Raw genomic sequence first — 17,403 nt, 5'->3', positions numbered from 1 at the left:
GCCCGCTACGATGCTGATCAGCAGTTTTTGCTTTAACGCATTCTCTATGGGCGGTCCCCGGCCGATTGATTGCTCGTTCTCGTTTCCTCCTAGTGTTGCCTCCACTTGTGCGGGATCGACGCCGAGAATGGTCACGTGTGAAGCTCTGAGAGCTGCTAAATTTTCGTTTCGCATAATAAGAACATTTTCGTGCTGGGAGAACAGGCGTTTGAGTCGGCTTTCTGACTGTTCGCTTTTAACGCAGGCGATGAATTTGGAGATGCCACACAACGAGTTGGGAGGGGCGTCTACAAGGCTTTGTAGGATGGCAGTACCGAGATTACCTGTTCAAGAGTAGGTTTAGAGGTCTCGTTCGAAACTCGTCTTTGTTCTCAATGGGAGTCACTTACCACACCCTAACATGCATAATGTTTGGTCCGACATGATTGCTTGCGAGTGTGTCGGTGTTTCCGTATCTGAAAGTGAGTTTTGACGTAGCTCTGCTCAATCAGGCTCCTTATTATCGCTCCAACTTTTCTGGAAGAGCTTTAGGAGGCTTTCTGCTACCGAGCTGATGTTATTCCAGCTTCATGTGTTGACATTGACAGACACGTCTCATGGTCTCGGGAAGGAATCCGGTCCCCACTTTTCTTTGCGCTGTTCTCAGCGGGGAAAGCGACTGCGGAGATCCACCTCCGCGCATGCATCTCTTCTGCATCCGAACGCGCTCTTGATGAGATAACACCCAGATACCGATGATAGCCGATAGTTCATCACGAGGAAGTCCTTTCATTTGGATACCTAGGTACACTTAGGGCTACGACCTCTAGAATATGAACGACACTTCATGTGCGTCTTACGAGCATGGGTACTTGTCAACTTCATCCCTATTTGCACCCTAATCGTGACCCCGCCAGTCGCTATGACGCCCAGAAGAACCTCCTCCTAACTTCCTTCTTCAACGCCGTAAACTCATCCTTAGTCCTTAACACAGCATCGCGATTCTCCACAGCCCTCCGAAGTAGATACCCCACACATTCGCCCATACTACCCCAAGTGGTGCATTTCAACACCTCAGGCGCCTTACCACCCGCACCCTTCTCCGCTAACAGGGAAAAGCTGACTTCATCCGACATGCCGTGAAGCTGTCCGTAAGCGACGGGGACAGTAGGTAGACCGGCTTCCGAGCGCTGTCGGTGGAGCTTATGGGCCGAGAGCACGCTTTCGCGGTTGTGAGATGCAAGGAAGAGGTTTACAGAAGGGAACCGGCGGGCAGATGATCCAGATGCCCCGAAGCTGCCTATTTGCTGACGAAGCGCACCCTGTGCTATCGTATTGTAGGCGTTATCTGTGTCTTCTTTGGTGTCATGAATCAGAGAGCGGTTGTCGGAGAGGATGTATGCACCACGCACGAGCTTAAGGCCAAGAGTAAACCCGTCTCTTTCTGCCTCGGCCATATGGTGTGCGAGAACTGTGGGAGTATCTTTGAGGTAAGCTTGGTATGTGTTGTAGATGACAGCTTTACCATTGCGGTTGAACTTGCGCATTAGTTCGAGTGTCGTGCGAGCGATGCCTGCTTGCCAGTGCTGAGACTCAGCGTCGATGATGATCTGGACATTGCGTGCTTTACATTGGGTCGCTATCTCATCTAAGGCGTCGAGCATTTGCTGGGGTGGAAGCTCGCCTTTGCTGAATGCTGATGAAACGGCTGGACCACCGCCTGTCGTTCTAGACCATGTCAGTGATATATTCAGTAAGTCATCGTAACTATACCTACTTCAGAGCTAGGATGTCTCCTTCGGAGATGAGATCGAGCGTTCCTAGTGTGCCTACCCTCCAGGCCTCGATGTCTGCATCATGCGCCACAATAGTCTTTTCATCGACAAAGCTATCCGACGTATGATGATTTGCAGATTTGGTCTTGTGATCGAACACCATCTCCTTCGCATATGTCAAGATCACCCCCTTGAACCCCAGATCCTTCAGTTGCTTTACACAAGCTCGTGTCTCTTGTTGTGTTTCTCCGGCGCAGAACTGATTATATAGCGTTCTCTTCAAAACAGCTTTCAATACAGGGTTTCGATCTATATTGAACAACAAGCTTCGATTCGGTTTCGATAAGAAAGAGAGCATGTTGAGTGATGGTATCAGAAGGAACTTGTTAGATGATATTGTGGCGACGAAGAGCGAACGGAGCAACATGTGCGTCGGCATTGCTGAGAGCGGGTATTGTGTGGGTGACGGTTTTGATATATGTGTAGCCGAAGCCTTCATCCGTGGAAGTGCAGTTGTGGAGCTGAGACGTGTCTCGAACGTGTTGAAGCCATTGATGAGGCATTTCCTGCTGGCTACACATCGCAGTGTTGATCTAGTAAGCTGTTGATGAAGCATCATGAGTCCAATGTGAGGTGGCGAGACTAAGGAAGCCAGCCAAAGATGGAAGAGTGTTTCAAGATAGACGATTGAAGCTGATATGTAGAGTGCTCCTTCAACTCTACCTCTTCATCGCCTTCCTTATCTCAAGCCGTATCTCTACCATATGATGCACGACCCCGCTCCACGTCTCGAACGTGGGGCATCGCCATGCTCGTGACTATCGCGTCCAGGTCCATAGCTCGGACGTGCAGCCGAATCGCGTGGAAAGTCCGGATGTGGTCGACACTACCAATAGTATAATGCAAGAGGCGAAGTGATAAGCAGAACGAGACCAATGGTGATAACGACCGAACGCGACATCCTTCTGGAAGTAGGCCAATGCGGGGTTGATTGTCGATGCGGCTTGGATCGGGTTATGCATGACGATGTCGGCGTAATATAAGAGCGAAGCTACCTCTAAAGTATTACGTTTGTGAACACTCGTATAATCCGTCCGTATAGCGAAAGGAGGTATGCCTTGTCCTGATACGTGATCTCGTTGCAGCGTTCTCGAAACATGTCGGAACAAAGCGCACGTCTTCCACCTAGTTAGAGAAGTACGTTGGCGAAGCGTCTTGACAGAAGATGAATGAGGCTGGCAAGTGTTCGGTCATTCATCCATCCATGTGGCAACTATGCTATCAAGCCTATCGTTGGCCGCATATGGGTGCATAAAGCTTCGATATGTAGGACACAGCTTCGTTGCGAAGAACAGCCGTGGCCGTCGAAATGAGTTCAAGAACTATATCGCAGACGTGTATAGCAAGAAAACACTGTCTAAGAGTGCTATTTTGACTACATTTCTGGCATGCGGTTAGAAGATGATATCCAATGTACGAAGGACTTGCTGGAGGCTGTCAATCTGGGACCTGTCGCTGACCGCGCGACTTCGGTCACAGGCATCACGGCTGTGCTTAGTCGTCGCAATGCCAGCAAGTCGACATATCATCCATGCCAGAAGAGGGCATGAAACACGGTTGGGCGATACCAGTCTCGCTTTCGAAGTGTCGGGAGGCCATCCGACCTTGCAGGAAAGGAGAAGACGCGGACCAAACAGCGTCAGACATTCTGTGGGGACACCCTTATCGATAACTCTAGCGTGGACTGGGCAAGTCAGGAGCAAGCATCACAACACGACGATAACGCTTGCAACATCTGCGGGGGCTGAGAATGCATGCGACAGCGGATATGATCCCGTATCGACAGTCTGACGAGACTTTGGTCGATGGCTTCGTGTCATGTATGGACTGGACACTCACGTCGCACGACTGCACCTGTACTTCCAGGGTCTCATGACATACTGTGACGCTTCAAGGTGTTTATCCTTGCACTCGTACTTCGCATCTTTCCTGGCTTTATCACCATGAGTGTTTCTAAAAGCGACGCTATAGCTATCATCGGGGGAGGCGCGTTCGGTCTCTCTACGGCTCTTGAGCTCTCCAGGAAAGGCTACACCAACATCACGGTCTTCGAGAAAGATGACGAGATCCCATCCCGGTGGTCTGCTGGCAACGATCTGAACAAGATCATGCGAGCGGAATACGAAGACGATTTCTATACGGATTTGGCCGTGGTATGTAGCTATCTGCACCTCGGGCAACGCTATGAGGGACCGATCGTTCGAGCAATGACTGACATTACAAAAGGAAGCCACCCACGCCTGGCAAACACCCCTCTATGCGCCATACTTCCACCGAGTGGGCTATCTTAATGTTGTTTCTGGAGCTGCATCCCGAAAAGCAGTGGGAACGCTGCGCCGATTCCAGGCGGCTGCGGAGAAGCACCCGGAGATGAAGCCTTTCTTTCATCCCATATCGGGCCCTCAAGACGTACGTGATGTAGCTGGGGCTTGGCAGTTTACCGGTGACATGCCCGGCTGGAAGGGATACGTGTCCAAGTACGACGGCTATGTGCACTCAGCTAATGCGCTGAGAGGGATTTATCGCGAGGCCAGGAAGAATGGCGTTAGATTCTTCTTGGGTGAAAAAGTCGGTGCGATAGAGAAGATCGTATATGAGGGATCGGGCAAGAGCAGAAAGAGCATCGGTGTCCGAACAAAGGCTGCGCAATTCCATGCCGCCAAGTTAGTCATCGTCGCCGTTGGTGCCGCAGCCCACAAGATTGTTCCTGAGGTCGGTGCCGAAGTGTCCGCGAAATCCTGGTCAGTTGCACACGTCCGCCTTACCGATAACGAGACGGCGGCACTTCGCGGTATTCCAGTCACATACGCCCGCGACCTCGGTTTCTTCTTCGAGCCAGACCCAAAGACAAATCTCCTCAAGATTTGCCCGATGGGAGGTGGTTACATCAACACTAACCCAGGCACCGGGATTTCTGAAGCACCGCAAGAGCTCATGCGCTTCGTGCCGAAAGACGACGAAGGACAGATGCGCGAACTTCTCCGCCAAACACTGCCCTACCTCGCCGATCGACCTCTGGTCGAGAAGTTCATATGCTGGTTTGCAGACACAGCAGACTCGGACTTCATCGTCGACTACGTGCCGAACACTTCCTCTTCTGTTATGATACTGTCGGGTGACTCCGGTCATGGTTTCAAGATGTTCCCAATCGTCGGAAGGTGGGTGGATAACCTGCTGAACGCACCCGACGGAAAGCAGAGTATTCTGAGGTGGCGTTGGAGAGTGCCAAAGCAGAAGGCCAAGGGAGAGAGCTTTGACCATGATGTGAGCTGGCGGATAGGAACTGTCAGAGAGATTCGCGATGTGCAAGAACAGGAAGCGATAAAGCCGAAGATGTAGGTATTTCGGCTCATGTGCGCCTTCCGTGAAACTCGTCGTGGTCATTGCGCGTGGTTCGTATGGTGGTGATCTTAGTCATTAGATGTTCGGATCAATGATCTGGTAGTCGTCCAACGTTGCAAAAGACAGCCAGTCAGTCCCTTCCATGTCCATAGACTCTGCTACAGCCAATATTTGCTCGGCAGTCAAATCATCACCAAATCCACTCCCTTCATCACTGATTCCTGTATAAGATGGAGGGCGCACCGTATCTTGCGAATTCGGCAGACCGGCTACAGATTGATAGCCTGGAGGGAATGAGAGTGGACGTTGCATGTTTGGTTCCAGACCGATAGTGTTAGGTGATGTTAATGGCCGCTCCCTATTCTCGGAGTACTCCGCCAACATCTCATCAAGCTTGCGGAGCTCCACGTTGCGAAATCCTGCGATACGGTTACCGCTAGACATGATGGTATTGAAGAAGCTGTAGGCTTTGCCTAGATAGGGCCTCTGGTCGTCCATTAGACTAGGGTCGATGAAACGCGTCAAGATGACGACCATAGTTGATACAAAGAGTGCATCAAGATCCCAGGGGAGGAAGGTTTCTGCATCATAGTCAGTCCACGACATTGCGAAATGGCTGAGCTCTATACCTAGTAACCCTTGATCGTGTAGAATCTCTAGGATATCGATAATCTTCTGAGATGATTCAAGTGACATGCATAGTAGATGGCGTATCTTGCGTGATGAGATCAGCGGTTGCAGCTCTCCTGGTGACTCAAAGACCTTCTTCACACAACAGAAGAGCAACGGTCTCGTCACAACAACGATTGTCTAGTAGTTTGTCAGAGTTGTTCGGTATCGCAAGAGATGTGGATCATACTTGATAGTAGAGTAGATGTAGATAAGCCGGCATCCTCGAGATTCCGCCAAAGCGTTCGTTCGCGTGCAGCGGAAATGAATGTCGGAGTTCTTCCGCTAAGGACGTAAGATCGCCTAAAACAGCCTTAATGCTTAAGACAAACTTCTTGCGTAGCCGACCTTTAGAACCATAAACAGCTAGGCATTTGGTCAGCAATCGCGTATATGAGATGGATGTCGACCCACATACTCTTAGCTATTTCCGCATAGATACGTGCAAGCTTGATCTGCATGTCGAGGGCTGTCACTCTTTGAACTGAGCCCCCAAAATCTGGAAGCTGACAAGTTATATCCTCATCTCGAATCGATTGAGGTAGTCCCATCAAAGATGTCATTTGCCGGTCGAGGATATATACCGTCCACCAGATCTTACGGCATCGCTGAACAAGAGCCTGGCCTAGATTCTCCACCGGCATATCGGTATGCATTCCTTCAATCATTGATATGCGCATGGCTTGACCAATCTAGCGATGTTAGTCAATATTGACAAGATGTAATTGACGCCGTACTGTTACATGTGCTGCATTTCTTGAGTCCAAGGCCTGCAGAAATAGCGCTATGCAGCAAAGTATTTCGACTGCCATCAAGGGCTCACGGCAAAGACGACTAATATCAGGCAGAAGTTGAACAGCGTGGGTAAAGAAGTCGGCGCCTGGCGGCCGCGGCGTCTGACTCTTCCCTTGGATGAAGGTCTTCCCAAAAGCTAGGATGAGAAGGAAGTGTATGTACCACAAGCTGTCTTTCCATGTATCTCTCTCATTATTCGAGTAGAAAGCATGCAAGTTGGTCATAAACTCGTCTTCGTCAAAGAGATGGACAAGCTGGGCGCAGTGAAATTTCACAGCATTGAACAGAAAGATGGCGTAGTCGATACTAGGTATGATCGGAGAGTTGGAGTCTGGAAGGCTACGTGTGCCACCCCAGAGATGTTCGTAAGCCGAGCCATCAAATAGCAGTTCGGCGCTAGGTAGCGGTGATTTTCGGATGTGCTCATGCACCAAATTGAGGATTTGTCCGTGGAAAGACCAGTTCGAAGACGTGCCTAGATAAACTATGGGAGCTCTTAGTTACGATTCATTAAGCGTATAACAAGAGCTTACATGGCCGTCCAGAGGATGAAGACATGAACTTGGAGGATTCAATAAGCGGGTTCATCAGATTCGCTTCATCTGGGTCGGGTCTAGGTATGGGTGAATTATCCCTTGTCCCCTCAAAGCTCGATGGGTTCGCCGGTGGAGGATCGTCATCCGCTGCTGGTGAGCTCCCATCCCTGGTCTGAGCCGTCCTATCGTTAGCCGTCGTTCGTGCTTGTGATGCACCCGACTCGTATATTGGATTCTGCTCCAACCGGGCTATCTTTGCCCGGAGATCGGAGAGATATCTGAGCACCATTAGAGTTTGCTTGTCCAGATAGTAGTGCTCGTAAGCTACCCTTGAGTCACTAGGATCTTGTTCTCTCTATCATCGAAGATGCAAGTAAGGCTTCGTCTGCCACAATTGGAACACGGCTGCTGTCCTGAGCATTTGATTTTCTGCCTCCTGCATCGCGAGCAACTGCCCGTAGTTGTCAATAGTGCATCACATCGGCACCACGCAAGCTGCGTACGCGTTTGATGATCGTTTAGTCACTCTTTGGTGGTCGTTGGAGGATGGCATCGTGCTTGCCGAGGCTATTCACAAATCGGATGGACACCTGGGCAGCTTATCGAGGTTGTCGCTAACGATGCGGAAGTAACGCGTGTAAGCTCGCATGCAGAAACTCTGCAGTCATGAGCCAGAGACATCGACGGCCGATTCCGGCTAGATACCACCTGGGCGCTAATGCGGGGACTGATAGGGAGCTGATGTCATCGCTTGGCACCCGCGTGCGTAAGTGGGCATCCCTGATCCTCACCAAAGATCATCCGTCTACCAGTTGAGCTTTCTCACGCATACCTTCCGAAATCGCAACGTAGTCTGTGGTATGGCCGCGACTCTGAAGTGACGCGTCGACGTAATGACGCCGTACGCGTTCCCCTGGATGATCAATCTAAGCGGCTGGGTTAGCGCCTCGCGCACTGAGCCGTGCGTCGGGTGCGCTTCCGTCCCTCACACGAGCGTTCCTCATCGAGCGTCCCAACCACCGCTTTACAGATTGACCCATTGGAGCTCTTAGCCCCGTTGGGAAGGATTTGTGGTTGAAAATGGAGAGGCGATGTTATCTGGGTGTGAAGGTCTTTTCCGGTTCAGTGCCTTGGCCGTAATGCCATTTACGCGACCATACGTCGGGAGACCTCCCGATCAACATGCGCAGCGATGCGAAGGCAGGCATGGCATGGTAAGCTTATCAGCCAACCACAAGTCGCCGTGCTGTTTGTCGCAAACGGGTATTCGCGGGCATGAGAGACACAGCGATATCGCTGGGCATAGTATGTGTCGTCGGAAGGCATTGCCGTTGCGAACTATCGTGGAGAGGCAACCTTGAAAATATAGAAGGTAGATCCACGACAGAGTGCCTATCCTACCTCTCTCTGCCCCACCATGTTGACCACCCGAAGCCTCGCACGGCTCTCTGAGAACACAAGGTGGCCTCTGAAAAATGTATCGAGATTCCGCTTCCCCCAATGCCAGCTACGTACAAAGGCCACAGTACCATTCCGGCTACCTCATGCACGCAACGAGCCAAATCCGACTTACGAGAGGGGCTCTCCGGAGCGCACCCAGCTGGAGGTGACCTTAAAGCGTATGAAGTCGCAGATTCCCCTTCAAAGCGAGATCCACTTCAATGGCAAATCGCAACAAGTTTCTAGATCTTGGGATCAGCCATTACCTGCGGAGCACCAGACTACCTTCACCAATTACCCACTCGCAACCAAAGAGCAGGTCTCAATAGCCATCGAGTCGGCCCTCAAAGCCAAGAAGTCATGGGAGAATACGGCTTTTGTTGATCGAGCAGCGATTTTTCTCAAAGCCGCGGAGCTAGTAGCGACCAAGTACCGCTATGAGCTCATTGCGGCAACCATGCTTGGGCAAGGGAAGAACATTTGGCAAGGCGAAGTAGATGCCGCTGCTGAGCTGGCGGACTTCTTCCGGTTGAACTGTAACTACGCAGCGGAGATCCTGGGAAAACAACCCGAGCGAGGTACAGATGGCATGTGGTCCCGCATGGACTACCGCCCGGTGGAAGGGTTTGTCTACGCTGTTTCGCCGTTCAACTTTACTGCTATCGGTGGCAACTTGGTCTCTGGTCCCGCCATAATGGGCAACGTGGTACTGTGGAAGCCGTCTCCTTCAAACATCTACGCGAGCACCCTCGTGTACAAGATTTTGCTTGAAGCTGGTCTGCCACCTGATGTCATTCAGTTCGTGCCCGGCGAGCCTGAAGACATCAACGACGTCGTGCTGAATCACCGGGACTTCGCTGGGCTCAACTTCGTAGGTTCCTCAGACGTCTTCAGATCTCTCTGTGCTCGTATTGGTCAGGGTATCGGAAACAACACATATCGCGAATTTCCACGAATGGTAGGAGAGACTAGCGGCAAGAATTTCACTCTACTACATCCAACGGCGGATGTCCAATCTGCAGTGAAGCACGTCGTTCGCGCTTCATTTGAGTACCAAGGCCAAAAGTGTTCGGCAACGTCTCGCCTCTATCTCCCAGCGTCTCGATCCAAGGAGTTCATTGACACATTGGTCGAGGATGTGAAGGGTATTACTCAGGGTAATCCACACGAAGATCTCGCCGCCTTCATGGGCCCAGTCATTCACCGTCGTTCATTCGAAAAGATCAAGACTGTCATCGACGAAAGCAATCAGGATTCTTCGCTCAAACTCCTGGTTGGCGGTACCTATGATGACTCTGAAGGCTTTTACATCAAGCCAACCGTCTACCTCGCAGACTCGCCAGACCACAAGCTCTTCAACTATGAGATCTTCGGTCCTGTACTCGCAATATACGTCTACCCTGATGCGGAGTGGAACCACATTTTAGAGAAGGTTGATCAAGCTGGTGGTAATTTCGCGCTCACAGGTGCTGTTTTCGCCAACTCCCGTACCGCTATACGTGAGGCAGAAGACGCGCTCCGCTATTCTGCGGGCAACTTCTACATCAGTGAGTCTTACCGGAATGGCGATCAGCGCGGAAGCTAACGAGCCATCAGACTGCAAGACCACCGCCGCGCTCATCGGCCAGCAGAGCTTCGGCGGAAGTCGCGCAAGTGGAACCAACGATAAGGCAGGCTCTTCGAACCCAATGTTTCGCTTTGTTTCTCCACGGCAGATCAAGGAGGAGTTTTTCCCGGTCGTTGACTACCGTTATCCTTCAAACAACTGATTTGCATGCCGCTGGTGTCAGAAACTGTGACAGGCGTTTGCAGGCGGAGGATCTCCATTGCCGGAAAGCATGCTTCAAGTAGGGATTTTGGCAGTTCAGGCGTGCGATTTCGAATGCGCTTTCTCCCATCGCGGGATGGGCTTTCCATAGCAATACCGTGCGTAACTTCCTTTTGACATCTTACCGTGCGGTGACGCTGCGACGCGTGCGCCTGTCCAGGTCGCGGCTGCGGGCTAAAGGCGCTCGATGACTAAGCAGACCCACTTTGTATCTTCGCGTCGGGGGCGTCCCGATCACAGCCGCGCTGTGGCCAGGCCAACACACACGAACCTCAGCTTCAAGACAGTTCAGCGACCGCCCATCCAGTGTCGTTAGTCAACAAACATACAGTTACGTGTTAATCATACAGCTACGCGTCAAGCATCGATGAGAGTTGGTCAGAGGAGGCCATGGCGCGACCGCGCAATCCGATCGTCATCTCCGGAGCACGTTACTTCCTACACACCTCCAACATTCGCGACACGATCCGGCCTTTCTTGATCATTTCTCTACTCTGTGGTTTGGAAGCCTCATTTAGGCTTGCATCACCGAGGAGCTGGGTTACTTTGGTACAATACAGTATGTGTGAAGGAGGGACATGCACGTCCACTTCCAAATGTTACCGCGGAGATATTCTTAGCGTTTCTAGTGGGTACCATCTTCCCTGAATCAGATTCTACTGATACCTGAGCTACTGACACAGATCTCACATGTGGCGAGATCTGAGAGAGCTATGGTATTGCCCATGAGGTCTTGATCAAAGCCTCAATTTCTTGGCTCGTGATATGGGCTTGTCTCAGGTGGCTTGTCCGCGAGGGATATGTCTCTCAAAATCAAGCCTTGATAAAAAGAGGGCACTATTTAATGTACGACCTCTTACAAGGCAGAGGTTTGACTTTACCAATCTAAAGAGATCCAGCTTTGTCTACCGAAGAAAAATAGCGCTTTGACGCTCGCCCCCACAACTCCCAACCTCATCACCGATACCACTTAAACCTCTGGGCTACCCCACTCGCACAAAGCAGACCTACTCATTCAGACGCGAACATGCTTCCTGATCACCTCAACGGATCCTTCAGGCGATACAAGAAGGACACAGACTACTTCGTTACATGGCTGGCTGTGACTGCGAGAAGCTCTGGTTTTCGTCTTCAAGAGAATTCTGATACGTCCGACTCTCCTCAGCCAGCCGCTCGTCAAGGCCCACGGCTGAAGGGAAAGGCTAGAAAAGAAGCCCGTGAACGGGAGAAATCGGAACCCCACAGATCTTCACAGAAGCTCACCACGCACCAGCTCATGGAGTGCGCGAAGCATATTGCATCTACGAAGTCGTCGCCATCCCATGTACCCCGTTCTGTGTATGACGCGTTATCAAATGCCCTGGTTGCTCGCGTGGAGTGCTCTACCTGGTCCAAGCTGCAAGAAAAGTGTTCGGGTAATGCAGACCTCCAAAGAAGCAACGATACGCACAGCCACTTCAACACGACGTTAGAAACTGTAAGTAAGCTGCTTCAGCCGTTTGTCCAGCGTCCACCCAAGTCACAACGCGCCACAAAGTCCGTATCAGCTGCTGCGCCGGGGTCTAGGAATACCTTTGGGGTGCTCGAACGGATGGGTGTGTCGGACAAGGACGAGGACGATCAAGAAGAGGTCCAACCAGCACCCAAACCAACGTCAAATTCCAAGAACCTTCCCGAGGAGACTTTGTATCAACTCGACTCAAAGGGTGACACCTTGATGGCCATCCATTGCTTGCTGGAAGACTTCTTTGAGCTCCGTCTCACTGTTCGACATCACTGGAAAATCTTCATGGACAGGAAAGGAGCCTTCGCCGACCTGATGTTCACTGCCGCGATGACACAATGTGCAAACGAGATTGCTTGTACACTTGCACGTGATTTCACGGAGAAATTTCCAGACATCAAATCCATGGATGAAATTTTGATGTTGCTAGTTGAGCCAGAAGTGAAAGTAGGCCTGCAAATCCCTACTGAGCCTACGACAAGACCGGATGATGAACACGCAATCTCAACAGCCGACACATCAGCGCCACAACAGACTGAGCATCACAAGTTGGCCGCGGACATACTCCAGCACACCTACCTCATGACGTTCCAGTTTGCGGGGGATTCAAGCGCGCTTGAGGGAATAGAGAACTGTCCGCGTATCAACCTTGCTGAGGCCTCAGACGAGTTTAAAGAGTATAAGCGTCGGGGTGATGAGGTCACAACTCCTCTCGACAGGCTTGAAGGATGTTTGCGCACTCTCAAGAGCATACACTCAAAGGCAGATGTCAGTCGACAGACGCTACTCCCTGACGCTGATAGCTTTACCCGCATGTGGTATGACGCTCTCACTCCAGCATCTGGTGCTATTAAGCCTGGTGTTGAACAAGTCATGGTAACACAGATATTCCTAGACGTTCTGACAACAACGCATCTCCCGGATGGCGGCTCATGGCTTGGTAGCCGAATCGATGAAGTGTTCGAATTGATCTTCGATACGGACATGGCTCTTCTCGACTTACACAAACGGCCTCGTCCTGAGGATGCGACAGCGGATACCCTTACTCTTTGCGCGTGGCCACATATCCCAGGTAAAGGTGCTGCAAATCTTGGAGACGCCAATGATTTCATGAACGTATATCTCGGGCTCAACCCCGTCTGGGCTGGTCTTCGACTACTCTACCGCTTCATTGGGGTCAAGTTGCAAGAGACTGACCAAGTACTTGTGCAGGGGTCAGTCTCTTCGGCTGCACATCTTCAAAATGCGCTCTTGCAGCTCCGCCATTCCAATGATCCGACTAAAGCAATCCTTGAGAAAGGATGGGAGATGCTCGATATAGCGATGGCACATTTTGAAAAGAAGAAGATCTTTTGTGCATCAGACGTACCAAAGAGTGTGAAAGACTGCTCTGCGCGAGCTCGGCTAGCAATGGGTGCCAAGGCTCATGACTTTGCGAGGAACAGGCGCCGCCTGGACAGAGATACACGACCTTTGAAGCCACGTTCCATTGACCTTTCAATCCCCATGCTACGCGCCATCATGTACAATTACCAGCACCAGGAAACCATGGGCGGGTCGACGATCAATGCTTACGAAAGTCGCATTATACAAGCAATGGATGGTACATTATCCACCATCGAGCACATACAAGTTGACTTCAGAAGATCGAATCCAGATAACTACCTGGGGATATTCCGCATGCTTCTGTCGCTCGATCTAGCTAACTGTATGTTCAACTACGCCAAATCAGCGAGATTTTGCTCGCAGATGCTTCAGGAAGCATTGAATGTACTACATGGAGAGCGCAGCAATCGGCATCCTTGCCTTCTCCCGGCCGATTTACTGGAAGCAGAAAAGGCTGCACTACACGCCGCCAGAAAAGATATAGACACTGGCCTGGTAGTTTCGAAACACATGGAGCGTATAGCAGAGGTCTTCGTTAAGTACAAGGATCAGTATGGGGGTTTCGCAGAGGAGCTGGAAGAACGGTGCCGGTAAGTAATTCTTTTCCACTATCAGGCGAAGTTTGGTTAACGCGAATACAGGAAACTCCATCTCCCATATCCCAGCGCCATCTCGCCGCCCGAATTCAGTCGCCCTATACACCGTGACGAGATTCGTCGGCAGATGAGGACTGACCGCATGTCTACTTCTCACCTCGTCTCTTTACGGGAGAGTGGTGAGCCAGAGAATGGCCCTCCGGAGCTTGAGGACTGGATGCTGAAGAAGAATGAGACACAAGGAGAGGACACAGACAAATCGTGAAGGTATTGTGGTGGAAGTAGTAGGGAATGGATATGTGCATGATAGGGCCAATCGATATCAGCCGCTTCAGTGAATGGACTGAGTTGTACTTACAATGCCCTGCGTGCACTGAGCTTCACTCGTGACACAGTCGTTTGCTTTGCACAACCCCCTCTTGCCCATAGCCTAGAAGCACCTCTTTCCAGTCTCCCTCCTTCCATAAAGCTCCAGAAACTCACCGCGGTTTCCACTCTCCATCTCAACCACACTCGTAATTGCTCAACCCGCCGGAGCAAACAAAAATGGATCCATCGTACGTATAAACCGCTCTGGCGCTCGAAAAATATGCTCATCACTGCAGTACCGCGTCTGTCGTCGCCACCGTCTTTGTCACCGCCCTCACTCTTCTCATCTCGCGTCTCATCATGACACCACCAATCAACATCAAGAACTGGAGTCCCTTCAAGATCGACGCGCTCGGTATTGTAACGCTCCTGGGCGCCGACGCGGTCCGCAAGTCTCTTGGCCGCCTCGTCTACTCACCTTTCGAATACTATCCTCTCCTCGCCGGTTACATCTTCGCCGACAACTCAGTTATGGAACCGATTCCAGGCTTTGAACTATATAACATCACCGAAGGCATTAAGGCAACCGATCTAAGCGCTTGGTTCACGCGCTGGCTGTCGTTTCAGAAGCTGTCCTACAACTCTACGCGGCTTGAGATTCAATCTGTTCCTCGTGCTTCTGGACCTCAGACTGAGCAGTGGTTTGTGATCGGTTTAGCTTTGTTGGTGAACGTTTTCTTGGTCATGTGGCCGGTGCTGATCGAAGACTGGTATGGTCTTGCTGCTTCTCTCAGTCTTGTCGCTCTGGTTGTTGTTCGAGTCTGCATTCTCTTTGACTTCCGCGGCAGCATTGATAAGGCTGTCAGCAAGTTGGACGATCAGGCGACCAAACAGAATGAAGTCAAGCTCTTCATCACCTTGCCAAATGGTAAGCGTCTGACTGTCATCACCACGACTGGCATCGCGCAAGATGTTCTGCTCACCGAAGCTCGCCCAGCCTCCGAGAAACTCCACCTGGTAAGCCGTGCTATCTGCTGGCTAGCTTTCGGTGTCCACGCTGTCACGCTAGGCATGGCCTGCCTTGCCGTCCAACTCGTGATCATCACAGTCACACTGGTTCCGTCTGTCGCGATGATACAGGGCTGGTTTTCGGAAGGGTCGAACAGTGATGAAACCTGCATTGGTAACCGTCTGTCCATTACCCAGAGCCACGACGGGAGCGCTGGTAGCAACGCTAGCCAGTACGTATGTCTTGAGATGACCGAAGCGGAGGAGCAGAACATGGTCGCGTGGTCTTTCTTCCCGACGCAGCACAACAAGCTTTGGCTACCGACGTATGAGAAGTTCAAGGAGGACTTCAAGGCGACACGTGATCCCAAGATATTGGGATCATGGAAGAAGCGTATGCAACTAGCGCATGCGAACGCCAATGCTGGGCAGCAAACACAGTAAGAGGCATGTTTCCTGCTTCATCTGAGCTGTAGGGTACGAGATGCGAAGGTGCATCCGATTTCGTGGTTGTTGTAGGTAGAAGCGTTGAGCATGACAAGCGCGACTGGCTTCGTGCGTCCCGTTGCACCTGCCTTATGAGACGCTCTACCCTAATGTTTCTAGAACTACAATACCAACCCTAATGCTCCTATCGCGTTTTTGATATGTGATAGCATCTTCATGCCTTTGCGCACAGTTAGAAACGAGGCGCACCGGCTAACAAGGTCGACGACTGCTTGCATGTCACCGAACTGATCTCTAGGAAGGCCTGCGACTGCGGCGATCTCTTTCAGCTGCAGTGGCCGGAAGGCAAGCGTGACCGACCGAAGCATGCTTTTACAGTGCCCTGTATTCTCGGTGTCTTGAGCCGCTATCTACAGCATCATTCGCTCGTAGAGCGGGTTGGGTTCTGGCAGCAGTGTCCACAGCACCTTGTTATCTTCTGTATATTGCGGCGTAGTTCAGCACTGCGCATTCGTGAGATTGTTGTACTGCAGTTGGATTAAGCTTGACCTATTTGAGCTTCTGAATCCTGAATCAATGAAGTTAATCCAAACACTTGTGGGCAGCTCTGGTGACGACCAACACAACTACCCTAACTGTGTGACGGAAACCCTAGTAGGCCGGAAAGACCTGATATAAGATACAGCATCTCGCGGGAATGCTTGCTGACCTTGCTCTCTTATTGGCTAGTTCCGGCCGACCAGGTTTTCCGCTACACGGGGAGGGAGGGTTAGCTTCTATCCAAGGGCGCAGAAGGTCGGTGTTTTGTGCCGCAACATCTCTGCTTGTGAGGCATGCTTCGAATATAAAAGGAGCCTGCTGGTCCTCTCGTTATTGTAGCCATCATCCCGTGCTTGTGGTCTGCAGCTCCTCATTCGTCCGGCTATAGTGTAGGCAACAGCATGCTCCTCCCCAACCTGACTGCCTTAGCAACTCTTCTCACGATCATCACTGCCACGCCTACCCCTCCAGAGGACAAGAGCTCGAATAACGGGACGTTCCACGCGCTTGTGAAATACGAAGTCACTTGCCGCAGCGGAGGTAACACCCTACCACGCTGCTACGAAGGAGGCTCGGCTGGCTGTCGCTGCAACAGCAAAAGTGTCTACAACTGCCAGGATGCAGAGTGTAACCGATACTGCAGGTGCACCGAGTATGCGCTCCCAATCCTCCACACGCCCACTGTTGCTACCCATCAGAGCCACTAGTTGTCTTATCTTTTCGACCTCTGCAAACATAACTCTAACAGTAATTTCAGGGCCTACTACCCCCAATGCCCCCACTGCCCCTAGGTTAGAATCGCCTCCGCCAGATACCACTCCGCATGAGGACTTCGACGTCGATATCATCTGGCACAACATGGATATTCGTAGCAACTTTAGGTCGATACGCAAGGTGTCGCAGGGACCGATTGGGCGCATTCTGGTCGACTTTGCAAAAGTGCTGGAGAGTGAGCTGCTTGAGGTGATTAGTGTGAATGCGAGTAAGCATATGTTCTGTGTGGTGGTGGCCTGTCAGAAGAATATGGATGAGGGAGTCGATGATCTATTGTGGCTTGTGCTCTAGGGGCTGTTTTCGTGTTCTGATGTTCTGCTCTCTTGTGTTCGGTTCCAAGGTTGTTGTGGCTCTCTCGCTCGTAGTCACAAATATGATCTGTTTACATGACACATCTCTGATGTATAGGTGCTCG

The 17,403-nt window shown here is 51.3% G+C and overlaps 6 protein-coding genes across 6 annotated transcripts; 4 read left to right on the top strand and 2 right to left on the bottom strand.

The window, feature by feature from the left end:
• Positions 1 to 899: 899 nt before the first annotated feature.
• On the bottom strand, positions 900 to 1,917 carry J4E93_006075 (uncharacterized protein; the record flags this gene model as incomplete). The annotated part of the gene is made up of 2 exons (XM_049343993.1): positions 900 to 1,707; positions 1,913 to 1,917. 2 exons carry the CDS (start codon positions 1,915 to 1,917, stop codon positions 900 to 902), a joined length of 813 nt encoding a protein of 270 aa, XP_049199226.1.
• Positions 1,918 to 3,757: 1,840 nt separating this feature from the next.
• Positions 3,758 to 5,153, top strand: J4E93_006074 (uncharacterized protein; the record flags this gene model as incomplete). The annotated part of the gene is made up of 2 exons (XM_049343992.1): positions 3,758 to 3,967; positions 4,041 to 5,153. 2 exons carry the CDS (start codon positions 3,758 to 3,760, stop codon positions 5,151 to 5,153), a joined length of 1,323 nt encoding a protein of 440 aa, XP_049199225.1.
• A 78-nt stretch (positions 5,154 to 5,231) lies between these two features.
• J4E93_006073 (uncharacterized protein) lies at positions 5,232 to 5,852 on the bottom strand (the record flags this gene model as incomplete). Its single annotated transcript, XM_049343991.1, has 1 exon — positions 5,232 to 5,852. One exon carries the CDS (start codon positions 5,850 to 5,852, stop codon positions 5,232 to 5,234), a length of 621 nt encoding a protein of 206 aa, XP_049199224.1.
• A 2,721-nt stretch (positions 5,853 to 8,573) lies between these two features.
• J4E93_006072 (uncharacterized protein) lies at positions 8,574 to 10,365 on the top strand (the record flags this gene model as incomplete). Its single annotated transcript, XM_049343990.1, has 2 exons — positions 8,574 to 10,143; positions 10,193 to 10,365. 2 exons carry the CDS (start codon positions 8,574 to 8,576, stop codon positions 10,363 to 10,365), a joined length of 1,743 nt encoding a protein of 580 aa, XP_049199223.1.
• A 1,335-nt stretch (positions 10,366 to 11,700) lies between these two features.
• J4E93_006071 (uncharacterized protein) lies at positions 11,701 to 13,908 on the top strand (the record flags this gene model as incomplete). Its single annotated transcript, XM_049343989.1, has 2 exons — positions 11,701 to 11,705; positions 11,877 to 13,908. The coding sequence occupies 2 exons, from the start codon at positions 11,701 to 11,703 to the stop codon at positions 13,906 to 13,908; spliced, it is 2,037 nt and encodes a 678-aa protein (XP_049199222.1).
• A 293-nt stretch (positions 13,909 to 14,201) lies between these two features.
• J4E93_006070 (uncharacterized protein) lies at positions 14,202 to 15,671 on the top strand (the record flags this gene model as incomplete). The annotated part of the gene is made up of 2 exons (XM_049343988.1): positions 14,202 to 14,209; positions 14,516 to 15,671. 2 exons carry the CDS (start codon positions 14,202 to 14,204, stop codon positions 15,669 to 15,671), a joined length of 1,164 nt encoding a protein of 387 aa, XP_049199221.1.
• Positions 15,672 to 17,403: the final 1,732 nt, after the last annotated feature.

Source organism: Alternaria ventricosa (assembly GCF_023758065.1).
Source record: "Alternaria ventricosa strain BMP 2768 chromosome Unknown scaffold_9, whole genome shotgun sequence".
NCBI lineage: Eukaryota > Fungi > Ascomycota > Dothideomycetes > Pleosporales > Pleosporaceae > Alternaria > Alternaria ventricosa.
Note: the sequence above shows the minus strand (reverse complement) of the source record. Positions and strands in the feature narration are given on the sequence as shown.